This window comes from Stegostoma tigrinum, chromosome 22 (genome assembly GCF_030684315.1).
Source record: "Stegostoma tigrinum isolate sSteTig4 chromosome 22, sSteTig4.hap1, whole genome shotgun sequence".
NCBI lineage: Eukaryota > Metazoa > Chordata > Chondrichthyes > Orectolobiformes > Stegostomatidae > Stegostoma > Stegostoma tigrinum.
Window position 1 is genome coordinate 15,840,553 of NC_081375.1, and position 18,437 is coordinate 15,858,989.

Sequence of the window (18,437 nt, forward strand, 5' to 3'; positions counted from 1 at the left end):
TCCATAATCTCTCTTCTATCTTTTTGAAATATATCTTATGAATAACTGCATATACTATCATATTATAAAATGAACCCTCCTACTCAAAAATATTTGTACCTACTTTTTCTAGGAACAAGAAAATCTGTACTGCCTGTCAAATGAGATTTCGACTGTTACTTTTGACCACTCAAATAGATATGTGAAGCTCTGGGTGAAATTGGTAACTCCACTAATAAAGAATTTTTTCTAAAATCTAAAGGAACACCATTCCTGTTGTAAGTATTCTTGTTTAACTGGGTTTTTTTTTGCACTGAAGTTTTTACCGCCAACTTTGTATCAAATCAAAACATCTGAAATCAAGTATGGTCTCCACTGGCATCAGGATTATTGTATTTGAATGGTTGATTTCAGTTTTCTGCTACTAAAACGCTTCTCAAGCATTATGTTTTTGAGCAAAGGGAAGAAAGATCTTTATCAAGTAGTTTTTACTGTTTTCTTAGCATCTAAAAAGTTACTATGGGTTACTGTTGAAGGACAAATCATAATGTTTTATCCCAGAAACATTAAATTTCAGGCTGAGTAATTATAGTATGATTCATTTTCTCACCATTAGTTACACCTTAAAGAAAATGATGAGATAAAATTGATTGAGATACACCAGTGCATTACAATTCTAGCTGTTTAAATGATTTAAATTTGGGAATATTGGAATAAACTCTAGACAATAACTTGTTTGATTGCACACTTACTGAACAACTGAGCTGCTGGAACTGAAATAAATGTGCAAGAGTGTGTTTAAAGAATGTATGTGAATACATTCAAGGATGAAAACAAAGACAGTGGAAAGTAAGAAAAATGGTAGGCAGAGAAGTCAAGGGCAAGAAGCAAATGGGGCCACAGTGCAAAATAATGCGAACAGGACTAAAAATGTTAAAAAGGCAAGACTTAAAACCTTGTGGCTTAATATGCAGAGCATTCGCAATGAAGTGGGTGAATTAGTTGGTAACAGAGCTAAAAACAAATACAGTATAGTTGGAATTATGAAGAAGTGGCTCCAGATGGGAACTGAATGTCCAGGGGCATTCTGTTTCTAGGAAGGACAGACAAAAATGTAACAGTGAAGCTGGTTGAAGTGTAAAATTAAGGGAACTTTGAGAAGAGATATGAGTTTTATTGAAGTGAAATCTCAATGGGTGGAGCTTAGAAACATCAATGGGGACCAAACAATAGTAAAGGTTTTGTATAGATCCTGAAACTGGAGTGGCAGCATTGGAGAAGACAATAAACAGGAAATTAGAGACATAAGCAAAAAAAGGCTACAGGTGTAATTATGGGCAACTTTAGTTTGCTCATAATTTGGGTAAATCAATTAAATCAGTGACAATACTGTAGAAGAGGAAAATGAGCTTAATGCAGAGGTTGAAACATATTTAATTAGTTTCAAATCAGGCATGTGCATTATCATTTAAATGATGATGATGGATGAGAATGACCTTCTGGCATTTGATGTAGTAGACTGTCAGGTTTGGAGCTTATTTTCTTCATTCGTTAACAAAATATTTGCTTCCTTCTCATGGAATTATTAAGTAGCTTCCTTTTGTTTTAGAATAGAATAGAACATTACAGCACAGTACAGGCCCTTCGGCCCTCAATGTTGTGCCGACCTGTCATACCGATCTCAAGCCCATCTAACCTTCACTATTCCATGTACGTCCTGTACTGGTTTAATAGATTTTAAATATCAGGAGGGGCTGAATAGGCTGGAACCTTCTTTTGCTGGAGGTCTGTAGGCTAAAGGGTGACTTCATAGAGGTTTATAAAATCATGAGGGGCACAGATAAGATAAATAGCCAAGGTCATTTTCTCAGGTTAGGGAGTCCAAAACTAGAGCACCTGTCTCCTGTTCAAGGTTAAATAACAATGGTAGCTTATTTTCAATTACCACCACCATATTTTAGTCAGAGAAAAAAAGTCGCTGTTTTGTCGGAGCTTAAGGTTAACTCAACGGCATTAAAAGCATGTGAATTTCTCTCTCCTACTTTCCAGTTCCCAGGTGGCATAGATGGAAGTTTTACTATGCGGCTTTACCGTGACTAGCCCTTTTGTAAATCTTTGTTTACTTGTTTAAGTTTGGAAATTGTGGACCATGACACATGCGTGAAGGAACAAAGTGTGGTAGTAGTTGAATAGTGTTTTAAACTAATCCTAGCCTGCGTAATTTAATCCTTCAAGAAATGATCTCGGGCTATCTTGTTAAGTAATTGTAAGAAAAGTAGGAAGAAAACTGCAACAAATGTTATGAAGTGTCTGAACTTTTCAAAGCTTTCCAAAAACCTCTTCTGTTTAATTTGGCATTATTTCATTTTGAATTAAATCACTTACATGCATTAAAATTAATAATTTATCATTTATTCAGAAACTTCCTCAACAGACACAATTGAGTTATTTTAATTCTGCGTCATGACATTATAAATGAGATTTTTTAAGTCTATACTTTACGATTTAAACTTGTAGTAAAACAGCAACACCTGCAAGGATCCATTTGGCTCGTTTCTCTTTTGTTTTCAGGTTGAAAGTCCAAACATAGGTTGGACCTCGGCTGCGGGTTTTGTACACTGGACATTCGTAAATGTTTTTTGTTTCTTGACGATCAACTGGAATGGCTTTGATGAACACAACTGGCATTCCTGGTGTAAGCTCCTTCAGTCGTGCATCAGTAATGATTCCACTGTTCTTTTCCCAACGTGCACCTTTTAACATATCAAACATTACTGTAATTTAACTGGAAAAAGTTTTATCATGTTTTTATAACAAAAATAATGAAGACTGAGAAAGAATGTTCTCGTGAAATGTCCGTGTATTTAAGGAAACTCTGTAATCAATTTCTTTGTACTTCAGAACTCTGTTGATTTGGTAAAATCTAATAAAACAAATTGAAGGTTGATTGGAAAATTTTCTTATAAATCTATTTATCATTTCGTTTTTGTGGTAGTTGAACAGCTATTTCTTAACTCATTTTATAGTGACCTATTAGATGTGAATATTTTTGTAAAATTATTATTGATGGGAGTGATTATTAGTTTTCACATGACTTACCTTCCATGTACAGCCCATGGACGTAGGCGCCTTCTCTGGGAGCACTTGTCATATCTTCTCTGTTTTTCTTTGTAACTTCAACAGCCAGACACATTTTGTCTAGTGGCCATTCATTTTTCCTGGCCATGGACTGCATTATAGCCGTGAGGAAAGACTGTGGATTGAAAAAGCCACCAAGCCACACTGCACTAGGCAAAGCAAAATCTGCACTCCAAGCTTCCAGTTCCTGAAAATAAAAAGACGTGAGAAAATTGCTATCAAATATTTATCACCATATACATTTCTGAATTACCCCAACAAAATAAACTGTGAAAAATATGCATCGTGTGATAGAATATATTTTTAGGACAACCTACTATGAAGCAATGTACAGGTTCTTAGTCATGTGCCAGTTGCAGTTGGTTTACATGAGGGTGATCTCAAGGTTTTGTAACATGTTTGAATTTGGCTGACCAGATTAAGGCCTTTGCATTACTCAGGAGTAATGTGATGCAGGTTTATCACATGTTGCCAGGACAAGATTTTGCTTGTACAGTTGAGCTGTTTCATTGAATTTTGTAAGCAGGACCAGATCTCTCGCTCAGAAGTTACTTAAAAGAAAGACTAGGTTAGTCATGGAGATTATTATTTTCCCAAACATTAATCAACCTGTTGAAATGTGTGCTGGCTTGTATGATTAGTGCTGATTTAATTCAAGTGAGAGTGGATATGTTTCTTGAAATGGAGTACACCTTGATACCTTGCTATGTTCATTGGGGTGATCTGCTGGACACATTTGTGGAAATCTGACAGTAATCTTTAATCTTGGAATTTTGTCTCATTTTTCATTTCTCCTGGTAGATTATATGTTGTTCCCCTACTGCTGCAGAATGTGGTGCACTTGACATCCCACTGTAAGGGCAGACTGGAAGAAGTTCTTTCTTGTCTGTCATTTTACATATATTTGTAAAAATTTCTAAAAATTGCACCTTAATTCAGTGATAGCACCCTTAATTTGTGAATCAGGTTAATGTGTTCAACAAATTGTAGGACACTAGCAAATAATGTAGACTTACCTTGTTGAAGATGACATCTTCAAAAGTTAATCACATTTCGAATTAAAAGTGGAAACTTTAATGACATTGGCTTCCTTCAGTCTTGTGTAATGCCAGGAGCCTGTGTCTGTTAGCTTGTTCTATTGGCAAAATGTTTTGTAGCAGTATTCAAAAAGGATGGTAGGTTTAACGTATGATGAACGGCTAAAGATCCTGGGATTGTACTCATTAGAGTTTAAAAGGTTGAGGGGAGATCTAATAGAAACTTACAAGATAATGTATGGTTTAGAAGGGGTGGACGCTAGGAAGTTGTTTCTGTTAGGCAGGGAGACTCGGACCCGTGGGCACAGCCTTAAAATTAGATGGGGTAAATTTAAAACTGAAACGAGACGACATTTCTTCAGCCAGAGAGTGGTGGGCTTGTGGAATTCATTGCCGCAGAGTGCAGTAGAGGCCGGGACGTTGGATGCCTTCAAGGCAGAGATCGACAAATTCTTGATCTCAGAAGGAACCAAGGGCTATGGGGCGAGTGCAGGGAAGTGGTGTTGAAATGCCCATCAGCCATGATTTAAATGGCGGAGTAGACTTGATGGGCCGAATGGCCTATGTCTTAGGGTCTTAGGGAGCATTTATTTCTCAGCCAGCATCACAGAAAGACATTAATGAATCTTTTAGCTCTCGCTTGTTTGTGAATCTTTCCTGTTTATGTTCACTTACGCATGACACACTTTGGGATTTTCTGAGAGGCTGTATCTGCCTGAATATGTGTGTTCCTTCTCTACTTGTGTTTAGGACCACTCAAGTAAGAAAATACTATTTTGCCTTTCGTTACCTTTGTCATATAGTTGTTGATTTGTATTTTTACTCCCCCTTGCTCAGGTAAATGAAATTTTAGGTTTTTTTTAAAAAGGGAATTATTGCCTGTCTAGGAATTTCAGAACAAAGAACAAAACAACATAGGAACTGGCCCCTCGGCCCTCCAAGCCTGCATCGACATATTTTGCCCTTCTGTACTAAACTGTTTTCACTTCCAGGATCTGGTTCACTCTATTCCCTTTCTGTTCATGTGTTTGTCCAGGTGTTTTATGACTGCTGCTATCCAAGGCACTCCCCACCCTTTATGTGGAAAACTTGCCTCTCACTTCTCTTAAACTTCTCTCCTTGCACCTTGAACTTGTGTCTGCTAGTAATTGATTTTTTTCCACCCTGTCCAGGCCATTCACAATCTTAAACTTCTACCAGATTGACCCTAAACCTCCTGCATTCCACTAATAACATACCCAATTTATCCAATGTTTCTTCATAGCTAAAAGCCCCCATGCCAGGGTAACATTCTGGTAAACCTTTTCTGTACCCTGACCATAGCATCCACATCAAGTTTGGTAACCAGAACTCTGCCATATTCCAAGTTGTAGTCTAACTAAAGTTCTGTAAAGCTGCAGCATAAGTTGTCTATTCTTATACTCAAAGCCCCTTCCAATGAAGGCAAAAATGTCATAGGCCTTTTTTAAAACTATTTTAACTGCCACCTTCAGTGATCTGTGGACTTCACAAACCCAGATCTCTCTGCATATCAATATTCCTAAGGGTTGTGCTATTCACTGCATAATTTCTACCTGTACTTGACTTTCCAAAATGCATTATCTCACATCTGTCCAGATTAAACTCCATCCACCATTTATATGCCTAGGCCTCCAACTGATCTATATCTTGCTGTATTGTTTGACAATCTTTGTCCCTTTCCACAATGCCACAAATCTTTGTACTGTCCTCAAACTTACTAATTAGACTAGCTACGTTTTCCTCCAAATCATTTATACAGACCATGAGCAGCAGAGGTCCCAGCACTGATCCATATGGAACACCACTAGTCAGAACTCTCCATTCCAAAACACATCCTTCCATTGCCACTTGCAGTCGCCTATGACTAAGCCAGTTCTGTATATGTCTTATCAGCTTACCCTGATACCATGTGACTTAAGCTTTTGTACCAGTCTGCCATGAGAGGCCTTGTCAAAGGCTTTACTCAAGTCCATGTAGAAAACATCAACCATTTTTCACTGATCAATCATCTTCATTACCCCCTCAAAAAACTTGATCAAGCTAACTGAGGCATGACTACGCCTACACAAAACCATGCTGCTCACTATTAAGTCCATTCACTCCTAAATGCGTTTAGATCTTGTCCCTGAGAATCTTTTTCAATAATTTCCTTACCACAGACATGAGGCTCACAGACCTGTAATTTTCTGGATTAACCCTGCTCCCCTACATAAACAATGGGACAACATTGGCTATTCTGCAATCCTGCGGGACGTCACCTGTGGCCAGAGGATATAAAGATGTTTGTCACTGCTCCAGCAATTTGCTCCTTTGCCTCCCTCAATATTCTGGGATAAATGCCATCAGGATCCGAGGACGTATCTATCATTTTTAAAAATCATAACACCTCTTCCACTTTAATGGCAACTTGGCTTAGAAATTTGATAGCCCCTTCCCCCAGATCATCTTCCACTAATGCCTTCCCTTTGGTGAACACTAACACAAAGTATTTGTTTAGGACCTCCCCTCCCTCTTCTGGCTCCACACACCGATTCCCTCCTTTGTTTTTGAGTGAGCCAATCCTTTCCTTGGCTACCTTCTTGCTTTTTACATATGTATGAAAAGCCTTGAATTTGTGAACAACTTTTCATGAGCCCTTTTAACCCTTCTAATTCCTTGTTTAAGCTCTTTCCTACTTTCCTTATATATTTCAAGGGCTTTGACAGTGCCCATCCTCCTAGACCTTACGTATGCATCCTTTTTCTTTTTGACCAAGGTCATAACATTCCTGGTCATCCTTGCCATACCTATCCCTCATTCTCACAGGAATGTGCTGCTACTGAATGCTTAACAATTGCTGTTTGGAACACTCCCACATCAGATGTGGACTTACTCTCATATAGCTGCCTCCAAACAACATTCTCCAGTTCCTGCCTGATATTGTTGTAATTCACCTTCCCCCAGTTTAACACCTTCACCCAAGGACTACTGTTATCCCTATTCATGAGGACCTTAAACTCGCAATTTTATGGTCACTACTGTCAAAATGCTCCCCCACTGAAACTTCACTCACCTGGCTGTATTCATTTCCTAAAACCAGGTCCAGTATAACCCCTGTCCTGGTTGGCTTGTTTACATACTTTGTCAAGAAACCCGCCTGAAATGTCTTCTCAAATTCTGCCCCATCCAAGTCCCGAGCACAAAGTGAGTCCCAGTCAATATTGATGAAGTGAAAATCACCCACCATAACAACGCTGCTGCTTCTACATCTTTCCAAAATCTGTACAAATTCTGTCCTTTATCTCCCGCTGGCTGTTGGGAGACCTGTACTATACCCGCAGCATTGTGATTTCACCTTTCTTATTCCTGAGTTCTATCCATATTGCCTCGATACAAGATTCCTGTGATGTATCCCCCCTTAGTACAGTTGTGAGTTACTCCTTTACCACCTTGCCCACCCCTTTTACATCCCCTTCTATCGCACCTGAAACTTATGCATGCTGGGACATCATATACCAGTCCTGTCCCTCTTTTAGCCAAGTCTCCATAATCTCAATAATGTCATAGTTCCAAGTACTAACCAAAGCTCTAAGTTCATCTACCTCACCTATTATACTTCACATTGCATTTCAGACCTCCTCCCTGCTCTCTTCAGCAGCATTTCCCTGCCCTTTGTCATGTGTGCCTTGTTTTCTACCTCTCCCTCTTATTTCTGCTTCACTGCCCTACCCCTAGTTCCCATCCCTGTGCCACATTAGTTTAAATCCAACATTTGACGTGTAATACTGTTACTCTGGAAACAAACATAGACAGTCTGCAGGAAGAGGTCAGTTGGTAAACAATGACCATTTAATTAGTTTTTAAAATGATTATTTGACGGAATATTGACCAGAATTTCAGGCTTCTCTCAATAATACCATGGAAATTCTTAAATCCAATTCAGCAGGCAATCAAGATTCTTGATTAATGATATATCTGAAAAATGACACGTGCCCAATGTCCCCAGTTGTGTGCAACTAAAATCTGCCATTCAATAAAAATTTTCCTTGCTCGTACAAGTGGATTGTCTTAAGTTAAGAACTGCCTTGGGAGCCTACAGCCCAATGGCCTGAATGTGGATTTTACTAGTTTCAAGTCTCCCCGGCCTCATCCCATGACCAACCCTCCCTCTCATCCCTGCCTCCTTGACCTGACACAACCTGCCCATCTTCTCCCCATCTATCCACTCCTCCCACCTCACTGACCAATCACCACCACTTCCTACCTGCACCCACCTATCACCATCCCACCTACATTCCCAGCCCCACCCCTCCTCCTCTCTCTTTATTTCTGAACTCCCTTCCCGCTCCCCATTTCTGAAGAAGGGTCCCGACCCAAGACGTCAACTTCTCTGATGCTGCCTGGCCTGCTGTGTTCCTCCAGCTCCACACACATCTTAAGTAGCTTCCTTGGTAGTTTTTAGGTAGCTGTACAGATGTGTACAGTTTGTAGAGAACACTGATCCTGTTGTCTTTTAGTGGTATTGTGGGAGATAAATTTCTTGACCTTCACTGTTTAGGAGTATGCTATTTTTGTGCTGTACGACCTAGAGGAAATTCAAGTTCACTCCCAACTCTGGAAGCCTTGAAACAATTATATAATTTATCAGATATATAGGTGACCCTGTGATGGTGGATGTCTGTTTATTTAACTTAATATAAAGCAGTTATAAAATCAAAAGTCATTTTGGAAATGACTGAAGATGGTATTTTTAAAACCCAAACATTGATATTGGATCTAATGACATCAATGCCAGAGAATTAACTTTAAGAACTGTAACGCATTGTACATAATTGTGATATTCAAAGTACAAAGGAAGAATTATGAACTAAAAATGCAGTTAAGCTCCTGTGGCTCACCCTGATACGAAGAAGAAGATCACTAAACCAAGCACCTAAGCTGAAAAGTGATGGATAAGCTAAGGCTGCCCATGTTGCTGGAACTATGTCGAAAAATAAGGCATTTGAAATCTCTTCCATGTCGGCTGTGATAGTTAGTTCTCCCTGAAAATCAGCACAGGTATAAAATTTGTTACTAAAATACTGAATTCAAAGATTTTGTTTTTCTTTATAAAAGAGTATAAGCTTGATGGAGTGTCCTCTATGGATTTGTTTTTAAAAGAACCTCCAGTATGTGACGTATGATACATCAAACTGAGGGGTAACCTTATAGAGGCTTATAAAATCATGAGGGGCATGGATAGGGTGAATAACCAAGGTCCTGTCCCCAGGGCAGGGGAGTCCAAAACTACAGGACATAGGTTTAAGGTGAGAAGGGAAAGATGTAAAAGGGACCGAGGTTGGTGCGTGTATGGAATGAGCTGCCAGAGGAAGTGCTGGCGGCTGGTACAGTTACAACATTTAGAACATAGAACAGGCCCTTCAGCCCACGATGTTGTAAAAGGTGTTTGGATAGGTATACGAACAGGAGGGGTTTAGAATGATATGGGTGAAATGCTGGCAAATGGGACTAAATTAATTTAGGATTTCTGGTTGGCACGGACAAGTTAAACTGATGGATTTCTTTCCATACTTACAGCTCTATAACTTGCAAAATCATCATCTCTAAATGAACTGATGGGAGTTCATCTGCTGCTACATCGACCACCTTACCTATTGAGTTACTCATTAGGTCTAAGCTCTTATTTTACCAACACATTACAAAAAGAAGGGGTAAACCTATGGAAGCCAGAGCTGCTGAAAGTTGCAATTGCACAGCTTCTGGTTCAACCTTCGTGTTGCCCCAAGCTAAGGATGCTAGTGCAGATGGGCAGCACATGTGCTGAAAGATTTAACACTGGGCAAACGGTGCTATCAAAACAGCATCTCAGGCTGACGACACAATTCTGAGGAAGGGTCACTTGACCCGAAATGTTAACTCTGGTTTCCGTCCACAGATGCTGCCAGACCTGCTGAACTTTTCCAGCAGTCTCTATTTTTGTTTCTGATTTACAGCACCCCACAATTCTTTTGATTTTTACGTATTCTGTCAGTTTTGATACGATGAAGGTCAAGTTCTAAACTCCTGTTCACAGTCCCATGAAGGAACGCTCTATTTTTCATGATTTAAAAAGGCCGGATATCAACTTAAATTAAAGCTCAGTAATACAGAACCTAAACATGGCTAAAACAAAACAAATATGAATTTTACACTCATCAAAACTAAGATATAAGAAACTAACTTGAAAAAGAGACACCATTTTACACAATGATGATAAAATGTGAGGCTGGATGAACACAGCAGGCCAAGCAGCATCTCAGGAGCACAAAAGCTGACGTTTCGGGCCTAGACCCTTCATCAGAGAGGGGGATGGGGAGAGGGAACTGGAGGGAACATTTTTTATTCCAGTTCCCTCTCCCCATCCCCCTCTCTGATGAAGGGTCTAGGCCCGAAACGTCAGCTTTTGTGCTCCTGAGATGCTGCTTGGCCTGCTGTGTTCATCCAGCCTCACATTTTATCATCTTGGAATCTCCAGCATCTGCAGTTCCCATTATCTCTGATACCATTTTACACAATATGAGAAGAGGGTGTTGATTGGATAGTGACGGAGTAAGAACACTATCAAGGTTAATTCTCAGACCAGGCTGTAGATTCTGATTGGTCAGGGCATTGCTATGGGGATGCAGCAGCAATTGGCTAGTTCCATGACTTCCTTTAAAAAAATATGGTCCATCAATTGTTGGGATTACAACATGTATATTTGGTGTCACACTGATTCTGAACTCAGATCATATTATTCATTTGTGCGGTAAGCAAAAGATCTTTTTGGCTCCATTTACATAATCTGGATAGTGTTAAGATTGCTTGGTCACTGGACCATATTCACATGTAGTTGCAGACGTTCTTTATCAACAAACCGAAAGTATGGTGCACAAAAGAAAACAAAGCTGTATCTATACATGTCAGTGAGAAAGATCTTTACATCAACAGCAGATCAAAGTTTCAACCTGTTTCCTAACACTCTTGTCTCACAGATAATAAGTTCCAAAAATCTATCACAAACTTCAACTCTTACTTAACTGAATCTTCCAAGTTTCTTTTCCTTGGGCTATGGAGCCAGTTTCACAATTATTTTCTGGGTGTGCTGGCATGAACCTTTCACAATTCTGATGGCCTAAACTTTCTCAGTTTAAATATGAAATATAAAAGTGAGCACTTCCAGACAAGCTCTCTTAGCTTAGACATTCACGACCTACCATCACTTTGGCAAACTGGAGTCTAAAGCTAGATTAATGGTCTTTGTGCCGATGCACATGCAGCTGAAACTTTCCCATGATTTAATGTTATTCCACATTTCTTGCTGGGTCTTTGAAAAGCACTTTTTCTAAAAATACAAGTTCAGAATCCTTTGCAATGGGATCATTGGCGGGGGGGGTGGGGGGAAGCGCCGTGTGGAGGTGAAAAGAGACTACAAGTGGCCCCTGTTAACGGCAGTAGCTGTCTCATGATAAGTTTAGATGCCCAGTTTGAATACTAGTGAGTTCAAATTGGGTGAGGGAGCAGGAAGGCAGAATGGCAGGTGATTGAGGTGGTAGGTATATGCGGTGGCATGTGTAGGATTGCAGGTAGGCCAATAAGTGGTAGATGAGGTAGTAGATGTGTAAGGTGGCGGCAAGGGAGAAGGAGTGCGCAGGGGTCAGGGCAATTGTAGTTTCGAGATTAGAATGAGTGATTTGGCTAATTCCAGAACTGACCTCCTGGTGTTTTATGGAGTTGTTTTATGTCTAATATTTCCTGGATAACTATTCGGTACATCTGAAATGCACAAAGCCTTCGGCTGTAAGTCAGTTGGAGATATTGTGGAGGAACTTGAAGTGGCAGGGGAATTGACCCATGGACATTGAAACTTTGTGGATAGGTCAGCACATAAGGACTTCCACAAGGTTCCGATGACCATTTCTGATTGTACACCTGATCCTCGATGACCTAGATTTCAAACTTACAAAACAACAGCTATAACTATATACACACGTACCCTGGTCAAAAACAGCTGGGATGAATGGAGTCTGGAAACAGGCAGGTACAAGCTTGCCTTTGGAAAGTTCAGTGTGGAGTTCACATGGTTTAAAAACAGCATACCCATTGGATATTTCTATTATGGTAATGATATTAAAATTCAAAGTCCAGCTCCCTCCCCAATGTCATGAACGAAAAACAAGAGGGTGAAGTCAAATATTTTAAAACATGTCCAACCTTTAATCCCAGATTTAGCTCCTTCAACGACCGTTTTATCTCCGCAGTCAATATGTTTGTTCTTTCACATTCCTGGAAAGCCACAACTACATAAGGTGTCCTTTCTTCAACTTTACCCATGATCTCATGCATATTAAAACTCTCTGGCAGTTTTTCCAGGATTTCATCCAAGACTGCCTTAACCTGAATATCAAAGTATTATTAAGTTGCATTTATTGCTAAGATTTTACAATATTAAAGGAAAATAATATAGTCAATTATGTTATATGGTTTTGAGGTCACACTGAATTTCACTTCGTACAATCAAATTGTATTCACACATTGCATACACATTTCAAAGCATATCAGCTGGCAGAAATGGAAGCTAAATGAAAAACACAGAAGCTAGGAAGAGTAAGCCGTTTGGCCTTTTGAGCATGTTCCACCATTCAATATGATCATGCTGATCTGCTATCTCAACATCATATTTCCACTTTGCTTCAATCTAAATGTAATTTGATGCCTATAATGCATGAAACTATACAAATTCTCTTCTGTGCATTAAGGAATGTCTCCTCATCTTAGTCCTAAATGGCCTCTTTCATATCCCTAAGACAGTGACCCTTGGTTCTAGACTCCTTAACCCCAGGGTAAACATCCCTGCATCTAGTTTGTCCCGTCCTGGAAGAATTTTATGTATTTCAATCAAATCCCATCTCATTCTTCTAAACTCTAGTGAACACAGAATCTGAGAACAGTCTGGTGAGCCTTTGTTGCAGTTCCTCTATGGCAAGTATATCTTCTGTAGGTAGGGAGTCCAAACTCTTCACGATACTCCAGTTTGGTCTCATTAAGGCTCAATATGACTGCAATAAACCATGCTTACTTCTGCACTCTCTTTGTCTTGTAATGAAGGTAGACACCATTTGCCATGGTATCAATGTGGATTTCACAGCTTCAAAATCTCCCCTCCACCTACCGCATCCCAAAACCAGCCCAGCTTGGCTCCGCCTCCCTAACCTGCTCTTCCTCTCACCTATCCCCTCCTCTCACCTCAAGCTGCACCCCCATTTCCTTCCTACTATCCTCATCCTGCTCCCTTGACCTCTGCGTCCTCCCTGGACTGACCTATCTCCTCCCTACCTCCCTGCCTACACGCACCGTTACTGGCTCCATCCCCGCCTCTTTAACTTGTCTGTCTCCTCTCCACCTATCTTCTCCTCTATCCATCTTCGATCTGCCTCCCCCTCTCTCACTATTTATTTCAGAAGCCTCTTCCCCTCCCCCATTTCTGATGAAGGTTCTAGGCGCGAAACGTCAGCTTTCCTGCTCCTAAGATGCTGCTTGGCCTGCTGTGTTCATCCAGCAGTACACCTTGTTATCTTGGATTCTCCAGCATCTGCAGTTCCTATTATCTCTGCTTGCTGCACCTGTTTGTTTTAATTGATTGGTATACGAGGACATTCAGCTCCTTTTGTACATCCACATTTCCCAATGTATCATCATTTAAATAATACTGTTTTTCACACCAAAGCATATAACTTCACATTCATTCATGTTATACTGCATCTACCATGTGTTTGCCCACACAGTCAATTTGTCTAGATCATTATAAAGTCTCTTTGCAACCTCTCACGATTCTCAGTCCCTCCTGATTTTATGTCATCAGCAAAGCTGGATATATTGCAGTTGGCCCCTTGTCCAAGTAATTTATATAAATTGTGAATAGTTTTGGCCCATGTAATAATCCTGGCAGTACATGACTAGCCACCTGGAAAAAAATCCATTTATTCTCACTTGTTTTTCTGGATGTCAACCAATCCTCAATTCATGCTCGTATATTACCCCCATTTCATTTGCTTTAATTCTACCCACTACCTACACGCCACAATTGGTGAATATAGGTAACTGCAACTCCTCCACAATAACACAGTAACACTGGACACTCCCCCAGGATGCGTCCTCAGCCCTCTACTGTACTACCTGTACACCGACGACTACGTTGCCAAATTTCAAATGAACACCATCTACAAGTTCATTGACAATGTCACCGTAGTGGGATGGATATCGTAAAATGACGAGTCAAAATACAGAAGGGAAAAAGAAGGTTTGGTGATGTAGTGCAATGAGAAGAACCGCTCTCTTGATGTCGGCCAAACTAAAGAACTGATAATTAACTTCAGAAAGAAAGGAGGAGAATATGATCCCATCTACATCAACAGAACTGAGGTTGAGAAGGTGAAGAGCATCAAATTCCTAGGAGTGACAATAATTGACAACCTGTCCTGGACTTCCCATGTTGATGTGGTGGCCAAGAATGCACAAAAATGCCTCTTCTTCCTCAGACAGCTCAGGAAATTTAGCACATCCATGAGGACCCTCACTAACTTCTACAGCATTATGTCCGGGTGCTTAAGGGCCTGGTATGGCAACTGCTCTGCCCACGACCGTAAGAAATTACAGAAAGTAATATGCACCAAACCATCATGGAAGCCAACCTTCCATCCATGGAGACAGTAGGAACTGCCGGTGCTGGAGAATCTGAGATAACACGGTGTGAAGCTGGATGAACACAGCGGGCCAAGCAGCATCAGAAGAGCAGGAAAGCTTGACGTTTCAGGTCAGGATCCATCATCCATGGACTCCATTTACATGACTTGCTGCTGTGGAAAGGCTGCCAAAAACCATCAAAGACCCATTGCACCTGGTAATGATCTCCTGCAACTTCTTCCATCAGGCAGAAGATACAGAAGCCTGAACATACGTACCATTACGTTCAGGAACAGCTTCTGCCTGGCTGTTAATAGATGGATAAATGGACTCCCTAACCTCAAATAATGCTGATCTCACTAATGTTGTTCTCGCCTAACGCACGCCCTCTGCAATGTACCCTGTGTGTCTCTGTCTAAGTAAATTTGATCTGTGCATCCTTGCTTACTATGACCTGTACTGCTTGTAAACAAAGCTTTTCATTGTATTTCAGCACACATGACAATAAATCAAACAATCAATCACTAGTCTACTTTGTGGGACCTAATCAAAAGCCCTCTTGAAATTCAAATATACCACATTCACTGGTTCTCCATTATATGTTCCATTAGTTACAACCACAAAAAAACTCCAGAGTGTGGCTAAAGCATGTTTTTCTTTTCATAAATCCATGCTGACTTTGTCTAATCCAGAAAATGCCTTCTGTGTATTCTGTTCTCATGACTTTTATAATAGATGGCAGTATTTTTCCACCATTGATATTTGGCTAACTAGTCTGTAATTCTCTCTGTTTTCGCCTCCTCCTTTTCAAAATAGCCTTTTATATTTAACTCCTTCCAATTAGAAGCAGGTTGTTCCACAGTCTAGAATTCTGGAAGATGACCACCAATTCATTCAAAAATTTCCAGGGTCATTTCCTTTAGTACTCTGGGGCGCAGATATTCAGGTCTGAGGATTTGTCATTCTTTAGCTCTATTTCTGTAGCAACATTGATTTTAAACTAATGCAGATTTTCTTCCATTCCCTCATCTCATTGGACTCCTGGTTTTCCAAGCTTTTTGGGATATATTTATGTCTTTTTTTGTGAAGTCAGAACCAATGTATATGTTCAGTTCTTCTGCCATTCTTTGATCTCTATTATAATTACCCCAGTTTCTGACTGCAAAGAACCTACATTTTTCTTCACTCATCTTTTCCTGTTCACATATTCATAAAAACTGTAAAATATTTTATGTTCCCTGCAAGTTTACTCCTGTGACTATTTTCTCCTCTCTCGATTAAGAATCTGAAGGAGGGTCACTGGACCTGAAATATTGACTGTGTTTTCTCTCCACAGATGCTGCCAGGCCTACTGAGTTTCTCCAGCAATTTCTGTTATTTCAGATTTCTGGCATCTGCAATTCTTTGATTTTCTTTTACTGAGGATCCCCATTACTAAGTCGCACATCATAGCCTCATAGTCCCATTATGCAGATTAGGACTCTAGTTTTGGATTTGACACCTTTGCTCTCAATCATAATGTAAAATTCTATCACTTTATGGTGGCTCTTCCCCAACAGATCCCACCAAAAAGACTGATTTAATCCTTTCTTTCACTGCACAATATTCAGTATAGGATAGCCTGTTCTTTAGTTAGTACCTCAACATACTGGTCTGAAAAAAGAAGTCACAGGTGCGCTCTAGGAAATTTGTTGTCTATTCTGTATGTAGGTTAAAGTCAACAATGCTTGCAATTGCACCCTTACTGCATGCATCTCTAATCTCATTTAATGCCTTCCCTTACATCTCCACTAATGTTTGGGGGCCTCAAGATAACTCACACCAGCATTTTCTGCGCTTTGGTGTTTCTCATCTCCACTCTCATTCCTCATCATGGTTTTCTGAGGCAATATCCTTCCACATATTTACATTGATTACTCTTTACTAATCATGCTACTCTACCTCCTTTTCCTATTTGCCTGCTCTTCCCAAATATTGAATAACCCTTTCGTTGGTTGCATTGTAGCCACATCTCTGTAATTGCAACTGTATCATAATTGTGTATATCTATTTGCACTGTGAATAAATCAATCTTGTTGCGAATGCTCCACATATTAAAACACAATGCCTTTAGTTTTGTCTTTTTAATCATCTGAGCTTTATTTTGCACAATGGCCCCATTTGTTTTTCACCTATGATCTTTCTGTTTTCCATTTTTACTTCTTACTTTCCTGTCCTTTGTTTCTATATTTGTTTTGCTTCAGTCTACATGAGTGGGCAAAGGTCTGGCAGATGGAGTACAATGTTGATAAGTGTGAGGCCATCCATTTTGGTAGGAATAACAGCAAAATGGACAATGTTTTAAATGGTAAAAAATTGCAGCACACTGCTGTGCAGAGGGACTTGGGTGTCCTTGTGCATGAATCACTAAAAGTAGGATTGTAGGTGCAGCAGGTGATTAAAAAGGCAAATGGAATTTTGTCTGCCATTGCTAGAGGGATGGAGTTGAAAAACAGGGAGGCTGTGCTGCAGCTGTATAGGGTCCTGGTGAAGCCACACCTGGAGTACTGTGTGCAGTTTTGGTCTTCTTACTTGAGAAGAGATATACTAGCACTGGAGGGGATGCAGAGGAGATTCACTTAGTTGATTCCAGAGTTGAGAGGATTGGAGAGACTGAGTAGACTGTGATTATACTCATTGAAATTCAGAAGAATGAGGGGAGATCTTATAGAAACATATAAGATTATGAAGGGAATAGATAAGGTGGAGGCAGGGAGGTTGTTTCCGCTTGCAGTTGAAACTAGGACCAGAGGACATTGCCTCAAAATAAAGGGAAGCAGATGTAGGACTGAGGTCAGGAGGAACTTCTTCACCCAAAGGGTTGTGAATCTGTAGAACTCCCTGCCCAGTGAAGTGGTTGAAGCTACCTCGCTGAATGTTTGTAAGGCAAGGCTAGATAAATTTTTGAACAGTAAAGGAATTAAGGGCTATAATGAATGGGTGGGTAAGTGGAGCTGAGTCTCAAAAAGATCAGCCATGATCTTATTAAATAGCAGGGCAGGCTCAAGGCGCCAGGTAGCCTACTCCTGCTCCTAGTTCTTGTGTTCTTATGTTTTTCTCTTCTCTGTCTCCCTTAGACTCTTTTATCCAGACATTTATTGATTTTAAATTCTACCATGTGCCATGGTAGGATTCAAACCTGGGTCCCCAGAACATTATCTGGATATCTGGGTTTAAAGTCCTGCCTCCCCACCTATAAACAGGTAGAAGTCATTGGCCTTTTCTTTCATATAATGTGGGCTTCATTGATAGGACAGTATTTACTGCCTATCCATAGGTGTCAGAAAGTAGATGGTTAGAAGCAAATTGAAGGAGGATATTGCACAGGAAGCTAGAGCCAAGAAACAAACGAAAATTGCCATGTTCTACTTTAGGAGCAATAGCCTTCACCTCACGAGCTTTGTCAGTCAGTCATTCAAATGGCATCCAATGTATATCAGCTCTATTTACCCACCTTAGTTCCATATTAATTCATGTCTTGGACATAATCTCTATTATGAAAATGTTAATTCAATCACGATCCTCAGCCTTTATTCTAGGTTA

The 18,437-nt window shown here is 40.1% G+C and overlaps 2 protein-coding genes across 5 annotated transcripts in view; one reads left to right on the forward strand and one right to left on the reverse strand.

Annotated features, from left to right (window-relative positions):
- The window catches only part of LOC125463712 (CDP-diacylglycerol--glycerol-3-phosphate 3-phosphatidyltransferase, mitochondrial), a 68,586-nt gene extending 65,671 nt beyond the window's left edge, over window positions 1–2,915 (forward strand). For all 4 annotated transcript variants that reach the window (XM_059653669.1, XM_048555309.2, XM_048555310.2 and 1 more), the window contains 2 exons: window positions 113–257; window positions 2,551–2,915. In XM_059653669.1, coding sequence (XP_059509652.1) covers window positions 113–232 — 120 coding nt within the window. In that variant the 3' untranslated portion in view covers window positions 233–257; window positions 2,551–2,915. The remainder of the gene's footprint in view (window positions 1–112; window positions 258–2,550) is intronic.
- The window catches only part of LOC125463872 (dynein axonemal heavy chain 17-like), a 364,283-nt gene continuing 348,279 nt past the window's right edge, over window positions 2,434–18,437 (reverse strand). Inside the window, exons 62-65 of the mRNA XM_059653668.1 lie at window positions 12,387–12,569; window positions 9,053–9,196; window positions 3,079–3,304; window positions 2,434–2,732 (exon numbers count right to left, since the gene is read on the reverse strand). Coding sequence (XP_059509651.1) covers window positions 2,485–2,732; window positions 3,079–3,304; window positions 9,053–9,196; window positions 12,387–12,569 — 801 coding nt within the window. The 3' untranslated portion in view covers window positions 2,434–2,484. The remainder of the gene's footprint in view (window positions 2,733–3,078; window positions 3,305–9,052; window positions 9,197–12,386; window positions 12,570–18,437) is intronic.